General features: G+C 42.1%; 1 protein-coding gene and 1 pseudogene across 1 annotated transcript in view; both read right to left on the reverse strand.

Moving 5' to 3' along the window:
• Positions 1 to 14,766, reverse strand: part of WC1.3 (WC1.3 molecule) — a 67,281-nt gene extending 52,515 nt beyond the window's left edge. The window contains 3 exon segments of the mRNA NM_001190424.1: positions 6,983 to 7,107; positions 7,110 to 7,311; positions 14,694 to 14,766. Coding sequence (NP_001177353.1) covers positions 6,983 to 7,107; positions 7,110 to 7,311; positions 14,694 to 14,766 — 400 coding nt within the window.
• An 11,600-nt stretch (positions 14,767 to 26,366) lies between these two features.
• The window catches only part of LOC112446751 (antigen WC1.1-like), a 33,844-nt pseudogene continuing 32,564 nt past the window's right edge, over positions 26,367 to 27,646 (reverse strand).

Consider the following 27,646-nt stretch of genomic DNA (forward strand, 5'->3'; position numbering starts at 1 on the left):
CACTGATCAGAGAAAGCTGTGTTATATATATTAACATTATATGAAGTAAGCCTATAGGATAAGGAATATATTCAGAGAGAAAAGAACATTTCATGATGATAAAATACAAAAGAAATTATGTAGTTTCAAAATCAGCATGAAGCAACTGAAATGGTGTTTAGAGGAAAATTTATAGCCTTTATGCTTCCTTGAGGCTTACATTAGAAAAGAAAAGAAAACTGAGAGCAAATGATCTAAGATTCCACCTCAAGAATCTACAAAAATACAGCAAATCAAAACCAAACGAGAAGAACAAAAACTAATAGAAATCAATGAAATAGGAAACATACACAATAAAGAAAATCAACAAAGTCAACTGGTAATCTTTTTGAAAGGCTAATGAAACTGATAATCCTCTAGCAAAAAAGTCAATCAAGAAAAACTAAGAGAACACAAATTTAAAAACACCAAGAATGAAAGGGGGGTTATCACTTTAGATCCTACCAATATGTAAAAGATACACTGTTGTTCAGTCACTAAATCGTATCCAACTCTGCGACCCTATGGACTGCAGCACCCAAAGTTTTCCTGTCTTTCACTGTCTTCTGGAGTTTGCTCAGATTTATATCCATGGAGTCAGTGATGCCATCCAACCATCTTGTCCTCTGTTGCCCACCTTCTCCTCCTGCTCTCATCTCAATCTTTCCCAGGATCAGGGTCTATTCCAATGAGTTGGCTCTTCACATCAGGTGGTCAAACTGTTGGAACTTCACCTTCAGCATCAGTCCTTTCAATGAATCTTCAAGGTTGATTTCCTTTAGGATTGACTGGTTTGATATCCTTGTTGTCCAAGGGATTCTCAAAAGTCTTCTCCAGCACCACAGTTCAAAGACATCAATTCTTTGGTGCTCAGTCTTCTTTATGGTCCAACTCTCACATCCATACCAGACTACTGGAAAAAACATAGCTTTGACCTTTGTCAGCAAAGTGATGTTTCTGCTTTTTAATATGTTGTCTAGGTTTATCACAGCTTTTCTTCCAAGGAGCAAGCATCTTTTAATTTTATCGTTGAAGTCACCATCTGCAGTGCTTTTGGAGCCCAAGAAAATAAAATGTGCCACTGTTTACATCCCCCCCCCCCATATATTTGCTTCCCAAGTGATGCTAGTGGTAAAGAACCTTCCTACCAATGGAGGTAGACATAAGAGACGTGGGTTTAATTCCCTTCCATCCTGGGAAGATTCCCTGGAGGAGGAAATGGAAACCCACCTCAGTATTCTTGCCTGGAAAATCCCATGAACAGAGGAGCCTGGCAGGCTACAGTCCATAGGATTGCACAGAGTTGGACATAACTGAAGCAACTTAGCACTGCACATTTGCCATGAAGTGATGGGACTGGATGCCATGATCTTAGTTTTTTAACAATATTGGGCAAGTTCAGGGTGGTGTGACCATAGACTGATCTTAGTTTTTGAATGTTGAGTGTTAAGTCAGCTTTCTCACTCTCCTTTCACCTTCATCAAGAGGTTCTTTAGTTCCTCTTCACTTTCTGCCACTAGAGTGATAACATCTGCATATCTGAGGTTGTTGATATTTCTCCTGAATATCTTGATTCCAGCTTGTGCTTCATCCAGTCCAGCATCTCGCATGATGTACTCTGCATATAAATTAAATAAGCAGGGTGACAACATACAGCCTTGTCATACTTCTTTTCCTACATTGAACCAGTCCATTGTTCCATGCTTGGTTCTAACTGTTGCTTCTTGACAGGTAAGGTAGTCTGGTATTCCCACCTTTTTAAAAATTTCCTACAGTTTGTTGTGATGCACACAGTCAAGAGATTTAGCATAATCAATGAAGCAGAAGTAGATTTTTTTCTGGAATTCTCTTGCTTTTTCTATGATCCAGCAGATGTTGGCACTATGATCTCTGGTTCCTCTTCCTTTTCTAAATCCAGCGTGTACATTTGGAAGTTCTCAGTTCACGTACACTTAAAGCCTAGCTTGAAGATTTTGAGCATTACCTTGCTAGCATATGAAATGAGTGCAGTTGTGTGGAACTTTAAACTTTCTTTGGCATTGTCCATCTTTGGGATTAAAATGAAAACAACCTGACCTTTTCCAGTCCTGTGGAATCCATTGCTGAGTTTTCCAAATTTGCTGGCATATTGAGTGCAGCACTCTAACAGCGTCATCTTTTAGGATTTGAACTAGCTCGGCGGGAATTCCATCACTTTCACTAGCTTTTTTTGTCTTAATGCTTCCTAAGGCCCACTTGACTTCAGACTCCAGGATATCTGGCTCTAGGTGAGTGACCACATCATCATCGTTATCTGGGTCAATAACTCCTTTCTTGTGTAGTTCTTCTTTGTATTCCTGCTGCCTCTTTTTTATCCTTTTACTTCTGTTAGGTCCTTGCATGTCTTCCCTTGAAAATAAAACTACCAATATTTGAAAGCACAAAAAATGGAAAATCTGAAAAAATTCTGAAGTTTCCTTAAAAAATTCCCATTAAGACAATTGCAGTCCTCCAATGTCAGATCTTCCAGAGAGCTCAGAAACGATTTCTACTCTGGATTTATCCTAAACACAGTACCTCACCTTCAACAATCTGATCAGATCAGATCAGATCAGTCACTCAGTCTGTCTGACTCTTTGCAACCCCATGAATCGCAGCACGCCAGGCCTGCCTGTCGATCACCAACTCCCAGAGTTCACTAAGACCCACGTCCATCGAGGCAGTGGTGCCATCCAGCCATCTCATCCTCTGTCGTCCCCTTATCCTCCTGACCCAATCCCTCCCAGCATCAGAGTCTTTTCCAATAAGTCAACTCTTCGCATGAGGTGGCCAAAGTACTGGAGTTTCAGCTTTAGCATCATTCCTTCAAAGAAAATCTCAGGGCTGATCTCCTTCAGAATGGACTGGTTGGATCTCCTTGCAGTCCAAGGGACTCTCAAGAGTCTTCTCCAACACTCCAACAGTTCAAAAGCATCAATTCTTTGGTGCTCAGCCTTCTTCACAGTCCAACTCTCACATCCATACATGACCACAAGAAAAACTATAGCCTTGACTAGACAGACCTTTGTTGGCAAAGTAATGTCTCTGCTTTTCAATATGCTATCTAGGTTGGTCATAACTTTCCTTCCAAGGAGTAAGTGTCTTTTAATTTCATGGCTGCAGTCACCATCTGTAGTGATTCTAGAGCCAAGAAAATAAAGTCTGACACTGTTTCCACTGTTTCCCCATCTATTTCCCATGAAGTGGTGGGACCGGATGCCATGATCTTCGTTTTCTGAATGTTGAGCTTTAAGCTAACTTTTTCACTCTCCACTTTCATTTTCATCAACAGGCTTTTGAGTTCCTCTTCACTTTCTGCCATAAGGGTGGTGTCATCTGCATATCTGAGGTTATTGATATTTCTCACAGCAATCTTGATTCCAGCTTGTGTTTCTTCCAGTCCAGCGTTTCTCATGATGTACTCTGTATATAAGTTAAATAAACAGGGTGACAATATACAGCCTTGACTGACTCCTGTTCCTATTTGGAACCAGTCTGTTGTTCCATGTCCAGTTCTAACTGTTGCTTCCTGACCTGCATACAAATTTCTCAAGAGGCAGATCAGGTGGTCTGGTATTCCCATCTCTTTCAGAATTTTCCACAGTTTATTGTGATCCACACAGTCAAAGGCTTTGGCATAGTCAATACAGCAGAAATAGATATTTTTCTGGAACTCTATTGCTTTTTCTATGATCCAGTGGATGTTGGCAATTTGATCTCTGGTTCCTCTGCCTTTTCTAAAACCAGCTTGAACATCAGGAAGTTCACGGTTCACGTATTGCTGAAGCCTGGCTTGGAGAATTTTGAGCATTACTTTACTAGCATGTGAGATGAGTGCAATTGTGTGGTAGTTCGAGCATTCTTTGGCATTGCCTTTGTTTGGGATTGGAATGAAAACTGACCTTTTCCAATCCTGTGGCCACTGCTGAGTTTTCCAAATTTGCTGGCTTAATGAGTGCAGCACTTTCACAGCATCATTTTTCAGGATTTAGAATAGCTCAACTGGAATTCCATCACCTCCACTAGCTTTGTTCGTAGTGGTGCTTTCTAAGGCCCACTTGACTTCACATTCCAGGATGTCTGGCTCTAGGTCAGTGATCACACCATCGTGATTATCTGGGTCGTGAAGATCTTTTTTGTACAGTTCTTCTGTGTATTCTTGCCATCTCTTCTTAATATCTTCTGCTTCTGTTAGGTCCATACCATTTCTGTCCTTTATCGAGCTCATCTTTGCATGAAATGTTCCTTTGGTATCTCTGATTTTCTTGAAGAGATCCCGAGTCTTTCCCATTCTGTTGGTTTCCTCTGTTTCTTTGCACTGATCGCTGAAGAAGGCTTTCTTACCTCTTCTTGCTATTCTTTGGAACTCTGCATTCAGATGTTTATATCTTTCCTTTTCTACTTTGCTTTTGGCTTCTCTTCTTTTCCACAGCTATTTGTAAGGCCTCCCCAGACAGCCATCTTGCTTTTTTGCATTTCTTTTCCATGGGAATGGTCTTGATCCCTGTCTCCTGTACAATGTCATCAACCTCATTCCATAGTTCATCAGGCACTCTATCTATCAGATCTAGACCCTTAAGTCTATTTCTCACTTCCACTGTATAATCATAAGGGATTTGATTTAGGTAATACCTGAATGGTCTAGTGGTTTTCCCCACTTTCTTCAATGTAAGTCTGAATTTGGCAATAAGGAGTCCATGATCTGAGCCACAGTCAGCTCCTGGTCTTGCTTTTGCTGACTGTATAGAGCTTCTCCATCTCTGGCTGCAAAGAATATAATCAATCTGATTTCAGCGTTGACCATCTGGTGATGTCCATGTGTAGAGTCTTCTCTTGTGTTGTTGGAAGAGGGTGTTTGTTATGACCAGCGCATTTTCTTGGCAAAACTCTATTAGTCTTTGCCCTGCTTCATTCTGTATTCCAAGGCCAAATTTGCCTGTTACTCCAGGTGTTTCTTGACTTCCTACTTTTGCATTCCAGTCCCCTATAATGAAAAGGACATCTTTTTTGGGTGTTAGTTCTAAAAGGTCAAGAGGGTGAAATTCTCTTTCACACCACTTTCCTAAAATTAAAAAGAAACTCCAAGACTTCAGTTTCAATTAGAGAATTGGAACAGACATGCTATTCTCTTTTTACTTCTCCTGTGTCACCACTTTGACCTGCTGTCACTAAAACATGTTTCTGAAAATATACAAGCGATAGACCAGAGGGAAGAAACTGACAAAGAGATTAGCACAAAAAAACTGGAACAGTTCATATACATGTGAAAGTCTAAATTAGAGCAGCCTTAGGGAGTAAAAACCATAATCAAGGTTAAAATGTCATAGCACCCTGTTAATTCTTAAGTATATCCTAACTGAAATTAATATTGAAACATTGATTTTCTTAAAACAGTAACATTAGGAGCTCCAACATCACATAAGCTTACAGCACCACACACTGTATTTTTACTCAGATGCTGATTTATCAAAATAAGGTGGAAACCCATGTAGTATTTCCACAAGTTTATCTGCAGTTGAAACCAAGATTAGGGCATGGTAACAATAGAAATATTACTTGAAATGCCAGAAAACAGATTTTCTTAAAACAAAAAATTCCTATCTGAAACTCAAATGCCCCTTGAAACTAATTATTTTTAATAATAATAATAACAGAAGAAAACATTTGCAGATGTATACTTACCTCCCAAAGTTCTAAGTTGTATACATTAAATATATACAGCATTTGGTATGTCAGTCATACCTCAATAAAGTAGCTTAAAAGGAAAGTAATTCTTTTCTTAGGGGTCTCAACTAGTATCATCAAAGATCTGCTGAGGGTGAGATTGGAAAAGCCACTTTTCCGGTGATCTTCCCCAAAAGAGCTGATTAGCCATGAGCTGCTAGAAATGTACTGCAAATATTCTCAGGTCTCCCCCTGTCTCACCCACCAGATGGCTGACCATTTTGAAAGACTCAACTACCTACATTAGGAATTCACTGTGATATCTTACTTTTCCTCTAGTCCACCTGGTCTGATGGGATTAATGTGTAAAGCATCTAGATCTTCCACCATTGTAATAACCACTGGAAACTGACCACCTACTCATACCCTAGTCTCACTGCTGTCTTTATTGTCTCCACCTTGGCACAATCCAATGTGCTTAGCACTGAGCACTTCTCATGAGTCACTTCAGGTCCTATTAGCCTCACTGCTACTGTGCTGTTAATTTCTAAGCCTCATATTTTGCTTCTCCCTCAACAACCCCACAGACAGAATGTGAGCTCCCCACCAAGGTGGCCAGGTGATGAGACTAGCTCCTGCCACAAATCCTCCTTCTTGCCCTGACTGTGACCTAGGACCTTCAAATGCACCAGTGAAATCCCCTCATGCCTTTTCCTTGTGTTGCACCCTGACTCCCAGTGTTGTCACTTCTCCATGTGTCTTCACTCTCTCTTTTGGCTTCTCATGCTTTGTTGAGTCAACCTCCTTGCAGCCTTTGTGATATGATCCCTTCATACCTCTGGTGACTCTGTTTCTTTAAGACCAGAGAGTGTAATAAACTATGCTTGCCCTCTCTTATGCCCTCTCTTGTGGCCAAACCTGACTGGCCATCTCAATAGAATAAAAAATAATCATGATGAAACTAATCTGTCACATCATTGTATGAAAGTCTAACCCAGCAGTTGTACCTGTTTGTAACATTTGACCTCACTTCCCCACCGCTTATGACACATCACAGAGATCTGAAGGGTCCAGCTGTCCACAAGTCTGAAGTTTTTACTTTCCAGGGCCAAGCAAACCCTTAACCTGCCTTGAGAACCTAATGCTCTAAGAATCAAGTGTGACCAGAGTCTTCCCCCAAGGGTGCTCTAAAGCATGTGATCTGGTTTCCCCATGGTCATTCTGTGAATAAGACAGATGTGTTTCCTGCTGGGAATCCCCTCCCAGACCAGACAGGCCTTACCTGAGCAGACTGCTCCAATATCCTGGTCATGAGAGAAGGTGTCATTATAGTTTTTAAAATCAATATGAACACACTTATAGATACTCAAAGTTGATTCAGCCTCTATACTCTCACAAGAACCATATAAAACCAAATGGGGCCAAGTCTTGGTCCAAAATAAGACCCTCTGGGAGCATCAATGGCAACTCCACATTCCAGTCGTCTGCACACGTCTTCTGCACCACCTATGAGCCAGTTCTCAGAATACACTGTGCCCCATTCTCCTTTGTACTTAGCTTCCACTCTCCCCTCACAGCGGTGGGCTCCATCCTTCAGCCTCAGCTCTAGAACTGCAAGAGAGACACAGACACAGGACACAGGAGAGATTTTAAGAGAGAGTGCAGTGGTGTGCTGGTAAGTATTAAAAAAAAATCTTCTCTCTGAGGGGAAAAAAAATCCCTGCATTTGTTGACTTTTATGGTCTAAACATTCCCACCGTGGCCAGCTCAAAGCCCCCAATGTGCCATCACTGAACGTGGAGCAGGAAAGGAGGCACCAGGTGTTTCTCACAAGCCTGTGGAACCAGCTCCAGGGACACCACCGAGGACAGGCCTCCAGAGACTCTGGATGCTGCCCTCCCTGTAGATGTGCCCAAGGCTAATAGGGCCCAGTTTCCCCATCTCAGTTACAGCTCATGGCCCAGGACCCAGGGAGGAATCCTCCCTCTCCTTCCCTGTCCATAGGGAGCATCTCATCCAGCTCAGGAACAGAGGGCTGGGGTAACAGGCTCCGCAGTGTCCCAGTTATTTCCATCACCTGTGTTCATGCCCTTGTGTGATCCCCACACTCCAATGTATCTAGTAACATGCATGTACAAATAGTATTTGGCAAAAGTGATGAGATGTCACTTAAGAGATTAGGTTTCAAGATGACTCTGGTTTCCCTTTGGTGACCTATCTTACTCTCTCTCTCTTGCTCTAATGAAGCCAGCTGCCACACTGTGAGCTGTGTATGGAGAGACCCTCACTACAAGCAACCAAGGGAGGCCTCTTGGCAACAGCCAGCAAGAGACTGAGGCTCTCAGTTAAACAGTCTCCTAGAGTCTGAATGCTGCCAACAACCAGGTGGGTTTGAGTGGTACCCACCCCTCGTTGAACCTTCAGATGACTGAACCAGTGAAACAACACAAGTCAGAGGACCCTGGTAATCCTTGCCGATTCCTAGCCCATGGAAATTATGAGGTGCTAGATGTTTGTTGCTTTAAGCTGTTGTTTTGTTTTGTTTGTTTATTTTTGGCTGTGCTGGGTTTTTGTTGCCACTCACAGACTTTCTCTAGTTACAGAGTGGAGGCTACTCTTCATTGTGGCGTATGAGCCTCTCATGCCAGTGGCTTCTCTTGTTGCTGAGCACGGGCTCTAATCATGAGGGCCAAGCTTTGCAGTAATTTGTAGCACAGCAACACATAACTAATGTAGGAAGGCATTATGCTAAGTGAAAGAAGTAAGACAGAGAAAAGCAAATACTGTTTGGTCTCATTTACATGTGAACTCTTAAAAACAAAAAACAAATTCATAGATAAGGAGAGTAAATTGGTGGTTGCCTGGGTAGGGATGGGAGTGGGAGGAAAGGATGATGGTGGTACAAACTTCCACTTAGAATATAGATAAGCCCTGGGGATGGAATGTACATGTGACTGTAGTTGACAATTGTTATTTAGTCACCAAGTCATGTCCTACTCTCTGCAAGCCCATGAACTTCAGCACATCAGGCTTCCTTGTCCTTCACTATTTTCTGGAGTTGGCTCAAACTCATGTCCGTTGAGTTGGTGATGCCATCCAACTATCTCATCCTCTGTCACTCCTTTCTTCTCCTGCTCTCAGTCTTTCCCAACATCAGGGTCTTTTCCAGTGAACTGGCTCTTCATATCAGGTGGCCAAAGTATTGGAGCTTCAGCATCGGTCTTCCAATGAATATTCAGGTTGATATCCTTTAGGATTGACAGATTTGATCTCCTCATTGCCCAAGGGACTCTCAAGAGTATTCTCCAGCACCACAGTTTGAAAGCATCACTTCTTTGGCACTCAACCTTCTTTATGATCCAGCTCTCACAACCATACATGACTACTGGAAAAGCCATAGATTTGATTATAGGGACCTTTCTTGGTAAAGTGATCTCTCTGTTTTTTAATATGCTGCCTAGATTTGCCATAGCTTTTCTTCCAAGGAGAAAACATCTTTTGATTTCACAGCTTCAGTCACCAACTATGGTGATTTTGGAGCCTGAGAAGATAAAATATGTCACTCTTTCCACTTTTTCCCCATCTTTTTGCCAAGAAATGATGGAATCAGTTGTCATGATCTTAGTTGACAATACTGGATTGTATATTTGATCATTACTAATAAAGTCAATCTTAAAAGTTCTCATAACATACACACAGTAATTATGTGCTGTGATAAATGTGTTAACTAACTTAATTATGTTAATAGTTTCAAAATATATATGTATTTCTTTTTTAATACTTTAATTTTTGGAGTATAGTTGATTTACAATGGTGTGTTAGTTTCAGGTGTACAGTAAGGTGACTCAGTTATATATTTTAATACATACACTCATTCTTTTTTAGATTCTTTTCTCTCATAGCTTATCACAGAATACTGGTTAGACTTCCCTGTGCGATACAGTAGGTCCATGTCGATTATCTATCATATATATATAGTAAGGTGTGTGTGTGTTAATTTCAAATTCCTGATTTATCCCTCTCCCTAACTCCCAACATTTCCCCTTGTGTAACCATAAGTTGTTTTGGATATCTGTAAATCTGCTTCTGCTTTGTAAATAAGTTCATTTGTATCCTTTTAAAATTAATTTTTATTGGAGTATAGTTGCTTTACAATGTTGTATCCTCTGTACAGCACAGTGAATCAGTTATTTGTTGTTGTTCAGTTGCTAAGTCATGTCTAACTCTTTGTCAATTCATGGACTGACGCACTCCAGGCTCACCTGTCCTCCACTATCTCCTGAAGTTTGCTCAAATTCATGATGATTTCTAACCATCATGCTATCTAACCATCTCCTCCTCTGCCACCCGCTTCTCTTCTTGCCTTCAATGTTTCCCAGCATCATTTCCAATGAGTCTGCTCTTGGCTGAGTCCCTTTTCTCCACACCATTCCCAGTATTTATGCTTATACAGTTTTTGATGGCCAATTCTGACTGGTGTGAGGTGATGCCTCTTTGTACTTTTGATTTGCATTTGTCTGATGATTAGTGATGCTCAGCATCTTTTCATGTGTTTTTTGGACACCTGTATGTCTTCACTGGAGAATATATACATATGTATTTCAAGTCATCATACTGTACATCTTTCACTTATATCTTATTATATGGTGATTACCTTCCAATAAAGCTGGAAACAATAGATAAAAACAACTATATAAAGAGACAAAAACTTTTGCAAATGCAAGGGAAAGAATGACAGGAATAATAGTAATGGGAGCTTGAAATATATTTCTCAGCTTTTAATACTTGAAATGGTCATCTGAACTAAATTCAATGGGGAAAAAGTGGAAGTAGTGACAGATTTTATTTTCTTGGGCTCCAAAATCCCTGTGGACAATGACTGCAACCAGGAAATGAAAAGACACTTGCTCCTTGGAAGAAAATCCATAACAAACCTAGTCCGCATATTAAAAAGCAGAGACATCACTTTGCCAACAAAAGTCCGTATAGTCAAAGCTATGTTTTTCCTGTGGTCATGTATGGATGTGAAAGTTGAACCATAAAGAAAGCTGCATGCATGCGTGCTAAGTCGTTTCAGTAGTGTCCAACTCTTTGTGGCCCTATGGACCACAGCCTGCCAGGTTTCTCTATCCATGGGATTCCCCAGGCAAGAATACTGGAGTGGATTGTCATTTCCTTCTCCAGGGGATCTTCCCAACCCAGGGACTGAAACTGCATCTCTTATGTCTCCTGCATTGGCAGGCGGGTCCTTTACCACAGCACCACCCGGGAAGCAGCACTGAAGAATTGATGCTTTTGAACTGTGGTGTTGGAGAAGACTCTTGAGAGTGCCTTGGACTGTCAGGAAATCCCACCAGTCAATCCTAAAGGAAACCAACCCTGAATATTCATTGGAAGGACTGATACTGAAGTTGAAGCTCCAATACTTTGGCCACTTGATGTGAAAAGATAACTCCTTGGGGAAAAAAAAAAAAAAAACCCGCTGGTGTCCCCACTGATGGCACTTATCAGAGTTTATTATAATTTCTAGTTTTATTGTCCAGCTTCACTAGACTATCAGTTAATATGGGCCAGGGAGCTTTATTCACCATCATTAGGGCCTCAGCATCTGGTGAATTGCAAAGGGTATGGATTGAACGCCCCACAAACCCACCTTTAAATTAATAAACATTTGTGGAATGAAAGTCTAAATAAATTCTGAAAAGAAGGTATGGAAATGATATAATTTAGCACATTTATGGCATTCAAATCAGTAAGAAAAGAAAAAGAAATAATTCAGGAATGACATTGGAAAAAATAAAATTAGGTAGAATGTCATATCATACATAAAATAACTTACACAATTATTTAGTATTTACACATTTAAATATATTCATAAAATTATTACAGATAAAAATAATTTATTTAAATTTGAAGTGGGGAAGAACATGCTTGACAAGGCTCTGAAAGTGGAAACAAAAACGGGAAATTTTAACAGGCAATTAATATTATTAGAAACTTCCGTGAGGGACTTCCCTGGTGGTCCAACAATTAGGGCTCTGCACTTCCAGTGCAGGTACCACAGGCTTGATTCCTGGTCTGGTTTGGTACAGCCAAAAAAATCAAACAATAAACTGAAGGAAGCATATTCGGTCTATAAATAATGTAATTCAATAGGACAGGGACTTGCACCCAAACTGCCTGGTTTCAAGTCTTACCTCTGTGTCTTACAACTGACTCATCTTGGGCAAGTGACTTTGCTTTGCCTCAGTGATCTGTTCGGTGGATAAAATATATATTCTGCTTGTTGGACTGTTGTGTGCTCAAATGAGTTCATATAAGTAAGTGCACTGTAGGTTGTTGCAGTAGATGATAGTAGTAGTACAAAGAGTTTCAATACAAATCATGACAAAAATGATAGCCATCACAAGGTAAAAAGGACAAATGTAATGAGCAAAGTAATTGACAAACGAAGGATTAAATTAGCTAATATATGCCAGTATTTGCCTACCAAACTGGCTAAGGTTTTAGAACCTCGTAAGAAGACAAAGTTGGTGAAGCTATGTGGAAACTAACATTCTCATTCACCATTTGTAGAACTAAAGTTCAGTGCAGCTATTTCTGGCAAGCATTAATCTCTATGTACCCAAAACCGTAAAGGTATAGGGTACAAAGCCTTAAAGCCTTAGAGGTACTCAACCTATAAAGCAGCAACTTCACTTTTTTTTTTTTTTGACATTTAAATATTTGTTTATTTATCTATTTATTTGACTGCCTAGGTCTTAGTTGCCATATGCAAGATCTTTAGCTACAGCATGCGAACTCTCAGTTGCCACATGTGGAATCTAGTTCCCTGACCAGGGATCGAATCTAGGACCCTGCACTAGGAGCAGGGAGTCTTAGTTACTGGACCACCAGGGAATTCCTGGAAACCTCACCTTTAGAATATGATTAAGAGAAGCAGTCATGGATGGTCCTACATTTAAACACAGGGAAGTTCAGAGTAACATTTTCATAATAGCAAAAAATGTTGAAAACAACTAAATGCTCAATACAGATGGTCAGGTGAGCATATTGCATTTCTGCATATAGTGAAATAGCTGGAGGCAGTTAAAAAATTCAGTACTATCCCTGTGATAGCCTGTATTTTTTAATTCTACAATAAAATGCTTTAGTGTGTAAAAGAATAGTTAATGATATAGAAAAATGCCCAAAATATATTCTGGATTGTAAAAACAGGATACAAAACAATATATGCCAGATTATCTAATCCTGAGGATCTACGCTAATGGCATCAACTGCATTTGAGAGAGAGTTTTATGCCAATGCCTATCATGAATTTCAAGGTGGAGATTCCTGTAACATGTGAGAAATCATCAGGTGCTCAGAAAGGCCAAGACTATTATTCTACAAGGAGCAAGTCAACTGTAACATGAAGAAGAAGAATAAAATGTTATAGGATAACTCTGAATGGTGTTGTTTCAAAGAAAATGAAAATAGTGGTTACTTTGGTGAAATATTCTTGCTTCTTAAAAAACAACTGATGAAATTTCCTACAGTTTTTCTTGTAAGAGGAGGGGGCCATGCATCAAAACACCCATCATCTCCCCCTTCTGCGACCAAAACCCACCTCTGACCTCCAAAGCCCTCAGAAGGAGACATTTCACCAGCACCTGCCCAGCACTCAAGGAGCAGAGATGAGGAGGGAGGGGACTTCCCAAGGAGAGCTGTGGACGCAAGGCTGAGGTCTAGGGGATGACAGTGAGCTCTGAGACGAGATGGGGCTGCCCGGAGTCTCAGCCAGATCAGCACCCACATCTGAGAAAGCTGCCTTCTCCAGGCTGGAGACCAGATTCTCCGCAGCCCCAGCCCTGATGCCCGCCGTCCTCTCACTCAGGGGAAACCAGCTCCAGAGAGGAACAGGAGAGGGCGCGAGGCAGAAAGTGCTCCCTACAGAGTCACAGCAGATCCTGGGAGGGGAAAGGACCATCCCAGGGCCCCAGCACATCAGGAAATGTCACAGGAACCAGGGCAGAGACTAGGGAACTTATACACCTGCGGCTGCACATCAACTGATCTCTACAGACAAGAGGTCCCCTCTCCTGGCTGTGGGCTTCTGCTCTGTAATGGACACCTGGTGGGGACAGGTGAGGTAAGCAGGCAGAGCGTCTCACAGAGCCCAGTGCTGGGCAGACACAGCAACATGCAGAGGGGAGCCTGGAGGATGGGGAGAGAGGAGCCAGAGAGAGGCAGGCAGGTGCACCATTATCTCTGATCTGGTTACATGCAGTGGCCAAGACACCCAGCCCTGTGGGACCCTGTTTGCTTCACAGACCAATGGACTCAGTCCCTGCTCATCAGCTCTGTTCCTCTCACAGAGACAGGATCCACACACTCCTCACACACACACATATACACAAACTCCTCATACACTCCCACTCCACACACACACACACACACACAAACTCCTCACTCACTCCTCACACACACACTCTCTCACACACACTCCACACACACACACCCTCACACACTCCTCACACACCCTCACACATGCCTCACAATCACACACACACACACACACACTCCTCACCCTCACACAAACACACACAAACACAAACACAGAGCCTACAGGAACATACACACAGGAAACATGGGGACCCAGTGGCAGTGCTCACACACCAAGCATGTGGAGCATGTGGGAACAGCCCAGAGTCCCAGCTGAGGTCAGTAGCTGGAGCTTCCACACACTGGGAGTCACTGGGCCCTAGAAGCTCCCTGAGGGAGTGGAGGGGACTCAGGCTGACCCAGCTCAGTCCAGAGCAAACCTCACTGCTCTGTAAAATCTGCCACAACTAGCAGTGGACCCCCCACAGGAGACGGACAAGTATTCACAGTCAGCGTGGCTCCTTTTTGGTCAAAAACACTGAGGTTCAGCTCCACAGCTACAGACACCTTTCCCTTCACCAAGGTGTGCACTGCCTGGTGTGGACCCAGGGCAGAGGGGCAGCTCTTACCTTGACCACCCACCATGGTGCCGAGGAGGAGGACACAGAGTCCCCGCAGGGAGAGGTGTCTGCCCAGAGCCATCCTGACCCCACGTCCTCAAGGTCACAGTCCCAGCAGCAGGATCAGCCTGTGAGGAGGCGTTAGGGTGCCGACCGGGGTCTATATAGACCACCCCTTACACCCTCCCTCCTGGGAGCCAATAGCGACACCTCTCACCATTTCAGGCAGTATCGGAGGCTGCATCTGCCACTTTCTGCAGCTCAGACACCAATGAGCTTCTGAATCTTCAACATCTCCTTATATGAGCAACACGGTCCTTTGACCTCCTGCTTCCGTGGTCCTGAGAGCCAGGCCCCCTGACCAGGGCTAGAGTAGAAAAGTCACATCAAAAACTATGAGTACCATTCTTTCCTCTGATTACCTTGGCCAATCCCCAAGAACTGTAAAATCTTGCAGGGTCAGGTTGTGGAATTCACTGGACCACGTAGAATAACTTTGATGGTATCAAGCATTGATCTTCCCCAGCACTGAGCTCAGGATCAAGCAGAGTACTACAAGAAAGCTTCAAGCACAAGAACATTTCTCAGGCCAGCAGAAAATGAGGACAAGGATTTCAGGAATTCACAGGTGACCGTGGAGAAGGTGGGGAGGGAACCATTAAGTTGAGTGGATGAGATTGCAGGTCTTCTCCTCGCAGAATGATCTGGAGACTGGGTCCCAGAGAAGGTGCATGTATGCTCAGTTGTGTCCTACTTTTTGTGACCCCTGGATTGTAATCTGCCAGGCTCCTCTGTCCACAGGATTTCCTAGGCAAGAATACTGGAATGGGTTGCCATTTCCTTCTTGAGGGGATCGTCTCAACCCAGGCATTGAACCCACGTCTCCTGTGTCTCCTGCATTGGCAGGCAGGTTCTTTATTGCTGAGCCACCTGGGAAGCCCTATAAGGGATTTTCAGACATGCTAAGTCCCTTTCCCTTTATTTCATTAATTTTATGTGAAATATCCCTCTCAGCTAGTCAACAAATGATGCTTCAAGAGAGAAAGAGATTGCTGTTACAGGAACAAAGAGAAAGTAGGAGTTATCATTCAACTCTAGCCTGCCAAAATAAGATTTGGGGATCTAAGAGAAGAAAATATATAACTTAGAAAGACTTGGGTTTTCTAAACTTCACATTGTCCCTCTTTGCATATTGAGAGTTTGGTTTTATAAGATTCAGAACACCCTTGTATTATAAGCCATAACTAAAGAAGATGTAAAATACAATTTAAAGCAACTGCGCCCAGACAGAAGGATAAATAGAAAGTATTCTGCTGCACAGTGGCTGCATGCAAGGGGCAAAGAAGAGGCGAGTGAAGCAGAAAACAGAACCTCTTCTGAGCCTAAGAGGAAAGGTGGCAGCAAGAATGGAAGCCCAGGTAGATTGGGTGCACAGAGCCAAGCAGAAGGGTCTGATGTCCAATGTGGCCATTGCTGCCTTGTTCTGTTTCCACTGATCAGAGAAGCTCCCAGATGCTTTCCAGAAAGTAGCCCAGGGATGAGTATAGAGACTGAGTAGGGCCGTAAATGATGCAAGATAGAGCTCCCCCATTGAAATTCAAGGTCACTAACATACTGCCTTCATTCCTCATGCTCCCTCAGGCTCAAGATTCCCATGATGCCCCTCTGTGGTCCACACAAACCCACCCTGAGGCCCCGTCACGCTGACTCTCATCATTTCAGCACAAATGTGGGAAGGACCCACCTGTGACACACATGCCCCAGAGTCCCCACCAGAGCTCAGAAACGGCTTCACACCCTTCCCCTCCCACACCTGAGGGCAGCTGTGGACCAGTCCACAGCCCTGTCACATCCCCACTGGGAGAACACCTCATCCTGGTCAGCAGACATAGCTTCTCTGTCCTTGAGACTCAGGTAAATGAAAACGGAGAAAGTTCAATTGAACATATGTTTTTCTCCCTCTAAATATGCTAATATTAATCCATTATTTTACAATAGTCACTTATTTGCCCTGTATTCCTCTGACTTCCAAGCCTCCATCTGTACATGAACCCCATCTCCTCTGGATGCTTAAAACAGTAGTGATAATAACTGATTATAAATATCAAAACCAGAATATAAACTCAGGGACTGGAGTAGGAACAGGATCTGCTCAGTCACTAGAGTCGATGCTCTACTCCCCGTGAGTCCCAGAGTCACCATTCCCTACCCAGTTATGGACTCTGCAGCATCACCAGAAACCACCGGACAAACACCTAGAACACAGGACATGCTTCCTGGAGTCCAGTCATTCCTCCCACAGGATGACACAGGGATGTGTTTAGTGAACCAGGTACACATGATCTCACCTCGGGATTGAGATCTCGTAGGTAACATACTGTTAGGGACTCCATACCCCATTATAAGGATGGAGTGGGCTGGAAGGAGAGGTTAACCCAGGGCTTGCAGGCTGTGTTCAGGCAGAACCCTGTACCCCAGAGCTGGGATGCAGGTCAACATGGACCAACTCACCCTCTGATGAAGGTTTATCTTCTCTGACACATAAGGAAATCTCAGTGTCCCATCTCATCCAAGATTTCAAGGAGGAAAGCTTTAGGGAGGACACTAAACTTGTCCATGTGAACTTCAGGGGTCAGAACAGGCTCAGGAACCAGTCTGCCTGGCCTGACTCAGAGCTCAGCCACATACCATGTGTGTGACCTTGAACAGGATCCTTACACTCTTTGTATAGTGGCTTCGTCTGTAAAAGAAGAGTTATACTTGTGTATAGACGACAGAGTTTTGGTTAGAATTAAATGAGTTGGCATTAGTAAGAGATATAACTAGTCAACAATAGTACATCATCTTGGCAGAAAAGCAATATCAGGGCCCCTCTCTCCATCCCATCCCAGGAACCCCAGGACTCTAGAACAGGAATTTAATTCTGTTACCTGGAGCCTTGACTGGAGCTGTCAGAACTCTCCCAGGAACCACATGCTGTGACGGTGATTGGGGCCAGAGTTGTGAGTCTTCCACACATCGCCCCTTCTCTCTGTGCCCCAGAGAGAGGTTCTACTGCTCATAAACCTCGACCTTATCAACTGTGAACCTCATGAATTAAGTTGTTTACTTGCTAATTTTACTTTATAAATGGACTTGGTAAAGTTCTGTGTCTAATTCACCTCCTTATCCCCGATGCCTGTTAATTAAAAATCCTAAATGATATCTATTGTATACCTGAATGAATGAATGTCAGCCAGGTATTTTACACAAATCATTTCAATCCAAAGAAATCTTTTGAGATATAATTTAACTTGATGTGAGGACTTAACACCACAATGCAAGTTGTGTCGCTTGTTGTAATGATATTTATATGATTAAATGGTATAAACTATGTATTGGTTAACTTCTACACTTTTCTACAATGAATGCAGTAAATTGAAATACCAGAAACAAGGCTAGCCCCATTCCAAGAGCAGTGCTGAGAGAGCCAGTTCTAAACATGTATAAACACTGCGTCTTTATGTATCTGAAGATAAAGAAGACAAACCTCAGCACACTGACAGGTGAACACCATGAAGCCTCCTGTTCTGGTCTTAATCAGATATGGCCATGTGGTCCGGATGTTTATATATTTATCATTTGGCATATTTTCAGTTCAAACCACACATAACTGTAACAGGAAGAAATTTTGTTATAAAAAATTTTAGTTTAACAGCTCTATATTGAATTAGAAGTGCAGAAGTAAAGAGCAGGAAGAATCCTGTTCTTTAACTTAGACTAACTGTTTATTCAGTCTTATGGATTGTAAAGCAATACAATATGTAGCATTATTAATCCCAAATCACCATGAAAATATGGAGGTTTCAGAGGTTCAGCAATCTCTTTGCTAGGAAAGTTAATAATTAAATATCCTTGGTAGAGGGACATTTTGGGGACCAATCAGAGGGACTAATATACAAAATATTTTTGAATTAAAAAAGAACTATATGACCTTAAAAGGAAACAATCAATTGAGTTGTTACACAAAAGTACTGGTGACCCACCTCACCATCTGTGTTCCTTGCATGGCTGGACCAAGATTTGTAAAGGCTTCTTTACTAAAGACAACTTCATCACAAGGGCATGTGATGAGCTTGGTCATGAGCTGGTCATGAGCTGACTGAGGTCCAACCCATCATCTCTGTTCAACCCTTTATAATATATGACTGGCAACATCAAACAAAGTGTATGGCACTGAATTGGCCTCATTCATTCCTCCATAGTGCAACATCAAATACCCAGAGACCAGAGAAGATCAAAGCTACTAAATCAAAGACAAGCATATTCTAAGTGGTGAGCAAGCAGACCAAGGGCCCTTCCCTGCTGCTGTTGGAAAGGAAGAAGCCCTCCCACCCCAGACACCATCTGTGGGAGGAGAGACAAGAAGATGCCTCCTGAAATAGAGGAAAACCAGTCTTAGCAGGAGCTGGAACTGGATTTGACAAGATAATTATTAGCATAAATCCGAGCTAACTTGGGGGACAAATTTCAAATGGGAGAGTCTATGTTAACTTCATGGAAGTTTCAGTCCATGTAAACACCCCTTGCTATTGCACAAGATGAAATCAGTTATAAAAATAGCGAGTATTACATTTATGCATATTTGAATCTAGAGGACACATGTTCAAGCCCACTACAGAAAGAAAATATGTACAACTTCCTTTATTTTTAAAAGCACAGAGTTGTCATTTCTGGAAATACTTTCTAATTCTTCCAGTTCAGAATTACTGCTGTGTCTATTTAATCTGTAAAAACTTTCTTTTTGTCTCTAAAGTGGTATTTTTTGGGAGCAAGTATTGTGTCTTGTTCTTCAATGCCTCCATAAGGTCAAGTAAAGACACATAGAAAGAGCTTAACAAATATCAGATAAGAAATGAATGCATGAACAAATGCTGAACAATCACCCTGCAGTTAGTGATACTGAGTGGGGAAGGGAGAAGGGCAGGGGAGACACAAATCTGATTAATCCCATTCGAACAAGCTGAAGTGGAGTAAGGAGTCAGAGACACACCAAAGGAGCCAGATAGAAATTGCCTTCAAATCCCACTCTGAGAGGGTCAGATCATGTTCAATCTCTGCACAAAGCTGTACCTAAGAAGCTTCTCCAAGGTGAGAAAAAACTGACAGCACTGCTCTCAGGAGTTCTACTGAAGGATGTAGATAGACAGTAATACTTGTCAAATAGCTGTATTTCTACTCCCCGGTGACTCATTGTGGCCAATGAAACGTGGGCGGTGTCACCTGTGTCACTTCTGAGTGGAGGCAGGAAAAGCCCAAGTGTGACTTTCTAGTCTCTCTCTTTTTCCTGCCCCAGAAGCTGCATGTTCCAGATGGTGCATGTGCGAGAGCCTCACAGACCACAGATGTCTGTAGGTTGTGATGAGTGTGTGTGTATGTGTGTGTCTATATATGAGTATGTAAGTATGTGTTCACTTGTATATGTGTGTGTGTGTGTGTGTGTGTGTTGCCCCTGAGATTTGGGGGTCACTTTTTCCAGCAGCAGAACAGAGTCTCTTCTGATGGATACCAAGGAGAAAGAAGACTTGAAGACAGAATCTGTCACATGAAGCAGGTCCTTTCCTAAATCTCTTCCTTCTGTGTCTTCGTCTTAAGCTACTCCCTCTGATCTCACCTTGCTTCCTCTGTTGGGCTTGGTTGTTTCTCAGTCACCATTTCTGATTGACCAACACCTAGATCCAAGTCCTGTTTAAGAGCACCTGCCCCTAGTGCATCTCCTGTTCCCTTTACATCACTCGATGCTGACTATCAGGCTCAGTTTCCCAAATTTGACTCTTGGCATCTTGACATTCATCCTTAAACAGCTCTTCTTTACTCTGAGTTAGCCTATCCATCATCTTTGATCCTGTTTTTGCCTTCTACCAATTGTATACTAATGAAAAGGCAGCATGTATTTCTAAGCCCTGTAAGTTTTTTTTTTTTTTTGATTTCCTGAACACATCTGATTCCTGAGTTTAGTGCTCCATGCAGATAATTAACTACTTCACCTTTGGTTAAGAAATAATTTTGCTGAATTTTTCCCCTCAACTCAAGAAAATGGCACATTCAAAACCTATATTCTTATGAGCACAGCCCTAGGGCTCCCCTAACAGGACTTGGAAGGGGCACGTGTAAGGAGAGGCTGTTAGCTTCATGATTAATCCACCCCTCTGTTCAGAGTTGATGTAATTGCCAACTCCAGAGCTATTGAGTTTTTGTGGGTGGTCATTCTTAAGCCACTTAAATCCAAGATTAGTGCCACTGGAATGGCACTCAGAGTTCAAAGGCTGAGTGGTTGCTCAGATTTGAACTCCATGACCTGATGCTCTATTGCACATGGAGCATTGGTACAGCTGAGTCCAGTCTGAGGACCAGCCTAAGAACACTGGAAATACAGCAAAATGTGCTCCTTCTTTAACATCTTAAAGTCTGTGAACAGATTCTCTTTTCCTTATTATCGAATTCTTCCCCATCTGGGCATGCTATCCAAGGCTCCTACAGGCTACAGGCATCTGCTGAGGCCCTGCCAGGGCCCAGGATTGGAGTGAGGCCTGTACCTGAGTATAAGCTCTGTATTTCCACTCTCTATAAGTTAATAGATGCTCATCTAAGGTTTATTGAATGATTGAATGGCACTATGCTAGATATTTAAGAGAAATTATCTTAACTATGAAGAACTATTTTTGAGGACATTATTTAGCTAATTGACATTTTTGTTTTAAGGATAAATGTTTTCAGCAATTAACAGGCCAAAATTTGATTTTCAAAAAAGAATGTGCATATCACCACCAGATATATCACAACAAACACTATAAACCTCTATCTCTAAGGATACACAAGACAAACCACAACACACTCACATGTGGCTTCTTATTAAGTCTTAATCAGACCCAACAGAGGAGACAGGGTATTTGGATGATTTATCACTTGGAAGTTTTTCAATTAAAACCACACAGGAACATCACAAGAATAAAATTTGCAATTAAAAAAGCACAGCCACACCATCTATATGACATAAGGAAGGAGATGAGGTGCAGATAGAGTTCTTTGGCTTAAAATAACAAACAGACTACTTAGTCTTTCACTTTGTAAAAGGAAGGTCCTCTGGGGCTGATACTGAAGGATGTTGTAGAGACCACGATAACTTGACTTTTCTGTACAACAGTTAGAACTGTGAACTGATCGTTTTGGATAATGATGTGCTTTGATTTTTCTCTCTCTATTTTTTGTGAATCTACTGTAGGTTTTTACATGTTTGTTACATGGCTCACATAAAATATCTTAAAGACACAATAGTCTATATTTTACTGATAACAAATTAATTTCAATCGCATACAAAAGCTCTACCTTTTGATCCTCTCCTATACTTTCTGCTTTTGATGTCAGAATTTATCTGTATTTATATTGTATATCACTAATAAAATATTTTTCTCTATAGTTATTTTAATGCTCCCCTTAAACTAGAGCTAACTGGTTAGCACACTACCATGCTCAGTGTTAGAATATTCGGAATTGCATTACATATTTACATTTACACGTCTGCTGTATATTTTCACTTCTTTAATATAATAATTAGTATCCTTCATTTGGGTTTCCCTGGTGGCTCAGAGGTTAAAGCATCTGCCTGCAATGTGGGAGACCTAAGAACTCCCCTCAGCAATCTTCTAAGACAGAACTCTGTTGGTAAACTCCCTCAACTGTTATTTTTGGGGGAAAGTTTTTAACGCATCTTCATTTCTGAAAGACAACCTTCCTGAGAAAAGTATTCTTGGTTTGCAGGGTTTTTTTTCTTTCATCAGTTTGAATATATCATCCCTTTCTCTCTTGGCTTGTCAGCTTTCTTCTGAGAAGTCTGCTGATATTCTTAAGGTTCTTCAGAGATTTTGTGTGTGAGAGAGCATTTGCTTTTATCTTGCTGCTTCTAAAATTCTCTCTTTGTGTTGATTACGAACAATGTGTCTTGGAGACAATCATTTTGAATGAACTCTGAGGAGTGACCTATTAGCTACATGAACTTGGATGTCTAAATCTCATCAGATGTGGAACTTATCTGGTATTATTTCTTTAAGTACAATCTCTGTCCCTTTCTCCCTCTCTTCTCCTTCTGGGACTCCAATAATGTGCAGGTTGTTACTGTGAATGTTATACCATAGTTCACACAGGTTCTTTCACAATTTTTTCATTCTTTTTTTCTTTGTCCTCTGGCTGGTTAGTTTAAATTTTCTTGTCTTCTGCCTCAAAGATTCTTCTGCTATTGCTGATGCTTTCTGTAGCATTTTCCATTTTGTTGCATTTCATTCATTGTAATCTTAAAAAGAATTTCTGTTTGATTCCTTCTCTTTTTCTGCCTCATTGCACAGCTTCAGGGATCTCAGTTCTCTGACCAGGATTGAATCCAGGCACAGCAGTGAAAGGATCGAATCCTAACCACTAAACCAACAGCAAACTCCCTGTTTGCTTCCTTTTTTTATGATTTCTGTCTCTTTAAAAAAACAAACAAAAAAAAAAAAAACTGAATTTATTCTGTGGAGTGACTCAGAGCCCGTGCACAACAAGTGCTGAGCCCATGCTGTAGGACCCGCAAACCACAAACAGGAACCTGCATTCTGCAAGCACTGAAGCCTGAGCTCCTAGAGCCTGTGCTCCAAACAAGAGAAGCCGCCGCATAGAGAAGCCTGCTGTCCACAAAGAGAAGTAGTGCCTGCTTGCCGCAACTAGAGAAAGCCCATGTGCAGCAACAAAGACCCAGTAAAGCCAAAAATTAAAAACAATAACAATAATTATAATAAATAATTTTAATCTTATTTTGTTCACATATTCTTTACCTGAATTTGATTGTTTATCTGTGTTTTTTGGAGTTCACTGAGCTTCTTGGTGAGTATGCTTTATTTCTTTCATCGTATGTCATTTATTTCATTACTTCCCAATGGTGAATAGCTACGTGAGCTGCCCTGGGAGAAGTCCTGGGTATCTTCCCATCCCTAAGAACAGCCTAGAACTATGAAGACTGTAAGCATGACTTGTAGATCTGAGCACTGGACACCATGCAGAGCCATCAACCAGGGACTGGGTCGTTCAGCTCACAACCAGGCCATCACTCTCAGGTCTTATATAAGTTCAGCAGCCTCTCCACATGTCCACAGTAGAATTGGGGGCAAGGGGGTGTTGTGAAATGTAATACTTGGCCACTCCTACATGACAGCTCTCTCTACCCTGAAGAATCACAACAGTATCACATTTACATTTTCAGTAGTAACAGATTAAAGCAATCTTGAAACAGTGTGTTTTCAGAGAAGCCCATTAGCCTTAAATTCTTTATTTAAGTTCTAGATTTAATTCATCAAGAGATGGGAATATCAGAAAACCTGGCTTGCTTCCTGAGAAATCTATATGCAGGTCAAGAAGCAACAGTTAGAACTGGACATGAAACAACAGACTGGTTCCAAATCCAGAAAGGAGTATGTCAAGGCTGTATATTGTCGCCTTGCTCATTTAACTTATATGCAGAGTATATCATGAGAAATGCTGGACTGGATGAAGCACAAGCTGGAATCAAGATTGCTGGGAGAAATATCAATAACCTCAGATATACAGATGACACCACCCTTATGGCAGAAAGCGAGGAAGAACTAAAGAGCTTCTTGATGAAAGTGAAAGAGGAGAGTGAAAAAGTTGGCTTAAAGCTCAACATTCAGAAAACTAAGATCATGGCATCTGGTCCCATCACTTTATGGGAAATAGATGGGGAAACAGTGGCTGACTTTATTTTGGGGGGCTCCAAAATCACTGCAGATGGTGATTGCACCCATGAAATTAAAAGACATTTGCTTCTTGGAAGAAAAGCTGTGACCAACCTAGATAGCATATTAAAAAGCAGAAATATTGCTTTGCCAACAAAGGTCCGTCTAGTCAAGACTATGGTTTTTCCAGTAGACATGTATGGATGTGAGAGTTGGACTATAAAGAAAGCTGAGCGCCAATGTATTAATACTTTTGAAGTGTGGTGTTGGAGAAGACTCTTGAGAGTCCCTGGACAGCAAGGAGATTCAACCAGTCCATCCTAAAGGAAATCAGTCCTGAATGTTCTTTGGAAGGACTGATGCTAAAGCTGAAATTCCAATACTTTGGCCACCTGATGGGAAGAACTGACTCGTTGGAAAAGACCCTGATGCTGGGAAAGATTGAAGGTGGGAGGAAAAGGGGACGACAGAGGATGAGGTGGTTGGATGGCATCACTGACTCAATGAACATGAGTTTGAGTAAGCTCTGGGAGTTGGTGATAAACAGGGAAACCCGGCATGCTGCAGTCCATGGGGTCATAGAGTCGGACACGACTGAGAGACTGAACTGAACTGAACTTCTTTTAAGAATTCAATCATATCAGATCGCTCCATCCACATCTTTGAAACATAAATAGACAAACGTACTTGATCTTCCCATCTATATCCCTTTTTCTAGATCCCCTCTGCCTAGGTCTCCACTTTCTTGCCCTCTTGTCCCACGTGAATACAGGGTGTGGGTGAGCAACAATTTGCCATCCATCAATTAGGGAGAGAGATGAGCTGATATAATTTACTCAGAAGGATAGATAATTGGACAGACAAGAAATGGTAATGTCCTGAAGAAAAAGTACGAAGGTATGGAAAGAATGGATTCATAAGGATTTGATAACCGACTAGACATGGGAGAGAGCAAGGGGGAATCTACATCTGCTTGAGAAATAAACAGATAAAGTAACCTAGGGAATGAGAGATGAAAAAGGGAGAGGTAGTTAGGTAGAGTTAGAGTTTTAATTGGCCCGTGAACACTTAGGCAGGTTAAGGAAAAATGTATCCCTTTTCTCCAAAGAGCAAACTCCAACTTTGAAACTCACATCCAAGTCTGGTGACCAAGAACAGGTTAAAACAGGTGATGTGACATCTCAAGGAGAACATACAGGAATGTTCAGGATTGGGTTTTTTTCATGAGTTTGTGAAATAAAAATATCTCCTGCCATATCAATAAACAAGAAATGTCACAGACATCAATGATTTCTGGTCTCCAGTTGTGAATGAGGGCTCCCAAAACTGATCCAGGGGATGCTGCCACCCCTCCATGGTGATTGCTGAGGAGCTGGGGAAAGCAAGAAGCAGCCATCTGCCACTCCTTAAGGGGAGCAAGGATTGGCCCCAGATAGCTGAGCTGCATATGGAAGGATTGAATCAAGTGAGTCCAGAGGCTTGCATCTTCCCAGAAACAGAATGCTAAATTCCTTAACTTGGTACCTGATCTTTGATGTTCAGACTGCCTCTCCCTTTGTTGCAAACTTGTATATAACCTGACTTCCCTTTCTGCCTGCTTGGAGCAGTTTTCTCAGAGCTACCGAGATGCTGTCTCCAGGGCTTAGACTCCTAAGCATTCCCACCAAATAAAATAACTCTATAAGGTTCTGACTACATTTTCTGGTTGGCAAATTCATCTTGCTAGGAAGGAGAGTGTGAATGTGGACCAAGTTTAGATGCTTTTTCTAGGTAAGGGTGACCTGGAACATTTGTGATCCCAGGCAAAGTCTCATTAGCCTTTGAAGAAGGTGAGAAAATATGGCAGTGCACTCATCGTGTATTTCCTTTGAGGAAAATGGTGTTTGAGGACCAACCATCTAAAAGCATTTGATATGGAACTTGGTAATTATTAACAAGCAAAAGAAAAACTTACTTTAATCAGAATATTTCATTTTGAGCAATTTCCATATAACACCATCACAGGTCAGCCTCTATTGAAATACAGGCAATTAGAATATCTGACGGAGAAGGTAATGGCAGCCCACTCCAGTACTCTTGCCTGGAAAATCTCATGGATGGAGGAGCCCAGTAGGCTGCAGTCCATGGGGTCACAAAGAGTCGGACACGACTGAGTGACTCCCCTTTCACTTTTCACTTTCATGCATTGGAGAAGGAAATGGCAACCCACTCCAGTGTTCTTGCCTGGAGAATCCCAGGGACAGGGGAGCCTGGTGGACTGCCGTCTATGGGGTCACACAGAGTCGGACATGACTGAAGTGACTTAGAAGCAGCAGCAGAACATCTGAGGCATCATCTTGTATTTAATACAACATCACAGGAAAGCCACTGTGGATGTTCCCGGGACACTGAGTTCAACATCATCGTACCCAGGGTCCCCTTTCTCCCCCTGGAGTAGGCAGGGGCTCTGTTCTCCTTTCCCAGGATCAGCTTCCTTTCTAGAGACATTTAGAGAAGAACCTGAAAGAGCAAAGAGAAGCATAATTAGAACGGAGACAAAGGAACTGGACAGTGTGTTGGAAGCCTATTAAACAAGTGATGATGACAAAGCATCCCTGGGACCCAGGTGTGGGCAGGAGGCTCAGACTATTTCACACCAGTTACAGTGCGGATGGATCCAGGCTGTCCTCTCAGATCCGGTCCATGTGGTCTCTGGGGCCTCAGTTCATATGGAAATTCTGCATCACAGGAGACCTGTGCTCACACAGGAGCTCTGGGAAGATCTGCTTCCAGGCTACACACTAGCAAGGAGATGCCCAGGAACAGTAAGAGCATAACAACAAATTTAAATGTTCTCCTCTCACAGCTGACAGATGTGAAATCACAGTGAGAGGGAGAGTGGACACAGGGAAAATCTGAGTTCCTCACTCATAAACCAACTCTGCTCTTAGTAGCCTTGATGCATGTTCCCAAATGTCCACAAAGAGTATCACAGGAGCATCCACAGATGGCCCCTCCCAGGGACCACACAGGCCCTCAGATGGATAAATACTCTCTTTCAGAGAAAAAGTGTTTTCTCTTGACAACTGAAATATCTGGAGGAAATTAGACCTTAGCTGACCATCAGCTCCGAGTCAATGATCCACCAACATGGCTTAATGTTAAGGCCACCATATACCATAGACTTTGTATATGTCATTGCAACCTTATACACAGACCTCATCT

The sequence above is a fragment of the Bos taurus genome, chromosome 5 (genome assembly GCF_002263795.3).
Source record: "Bos taurus isolate L1 Dominette 01449 registration number 42190680 breed Hereford chromosome 5, ARS-UCD2.0, whole genome shotgun sequence".
NCBI classification, from domain to species: domain Eukaryota; kingdom Metazoa; phylum Chordata; class Mammalia; order Artiodactyla; family Bovidae; genus Bos; species Bos taurus.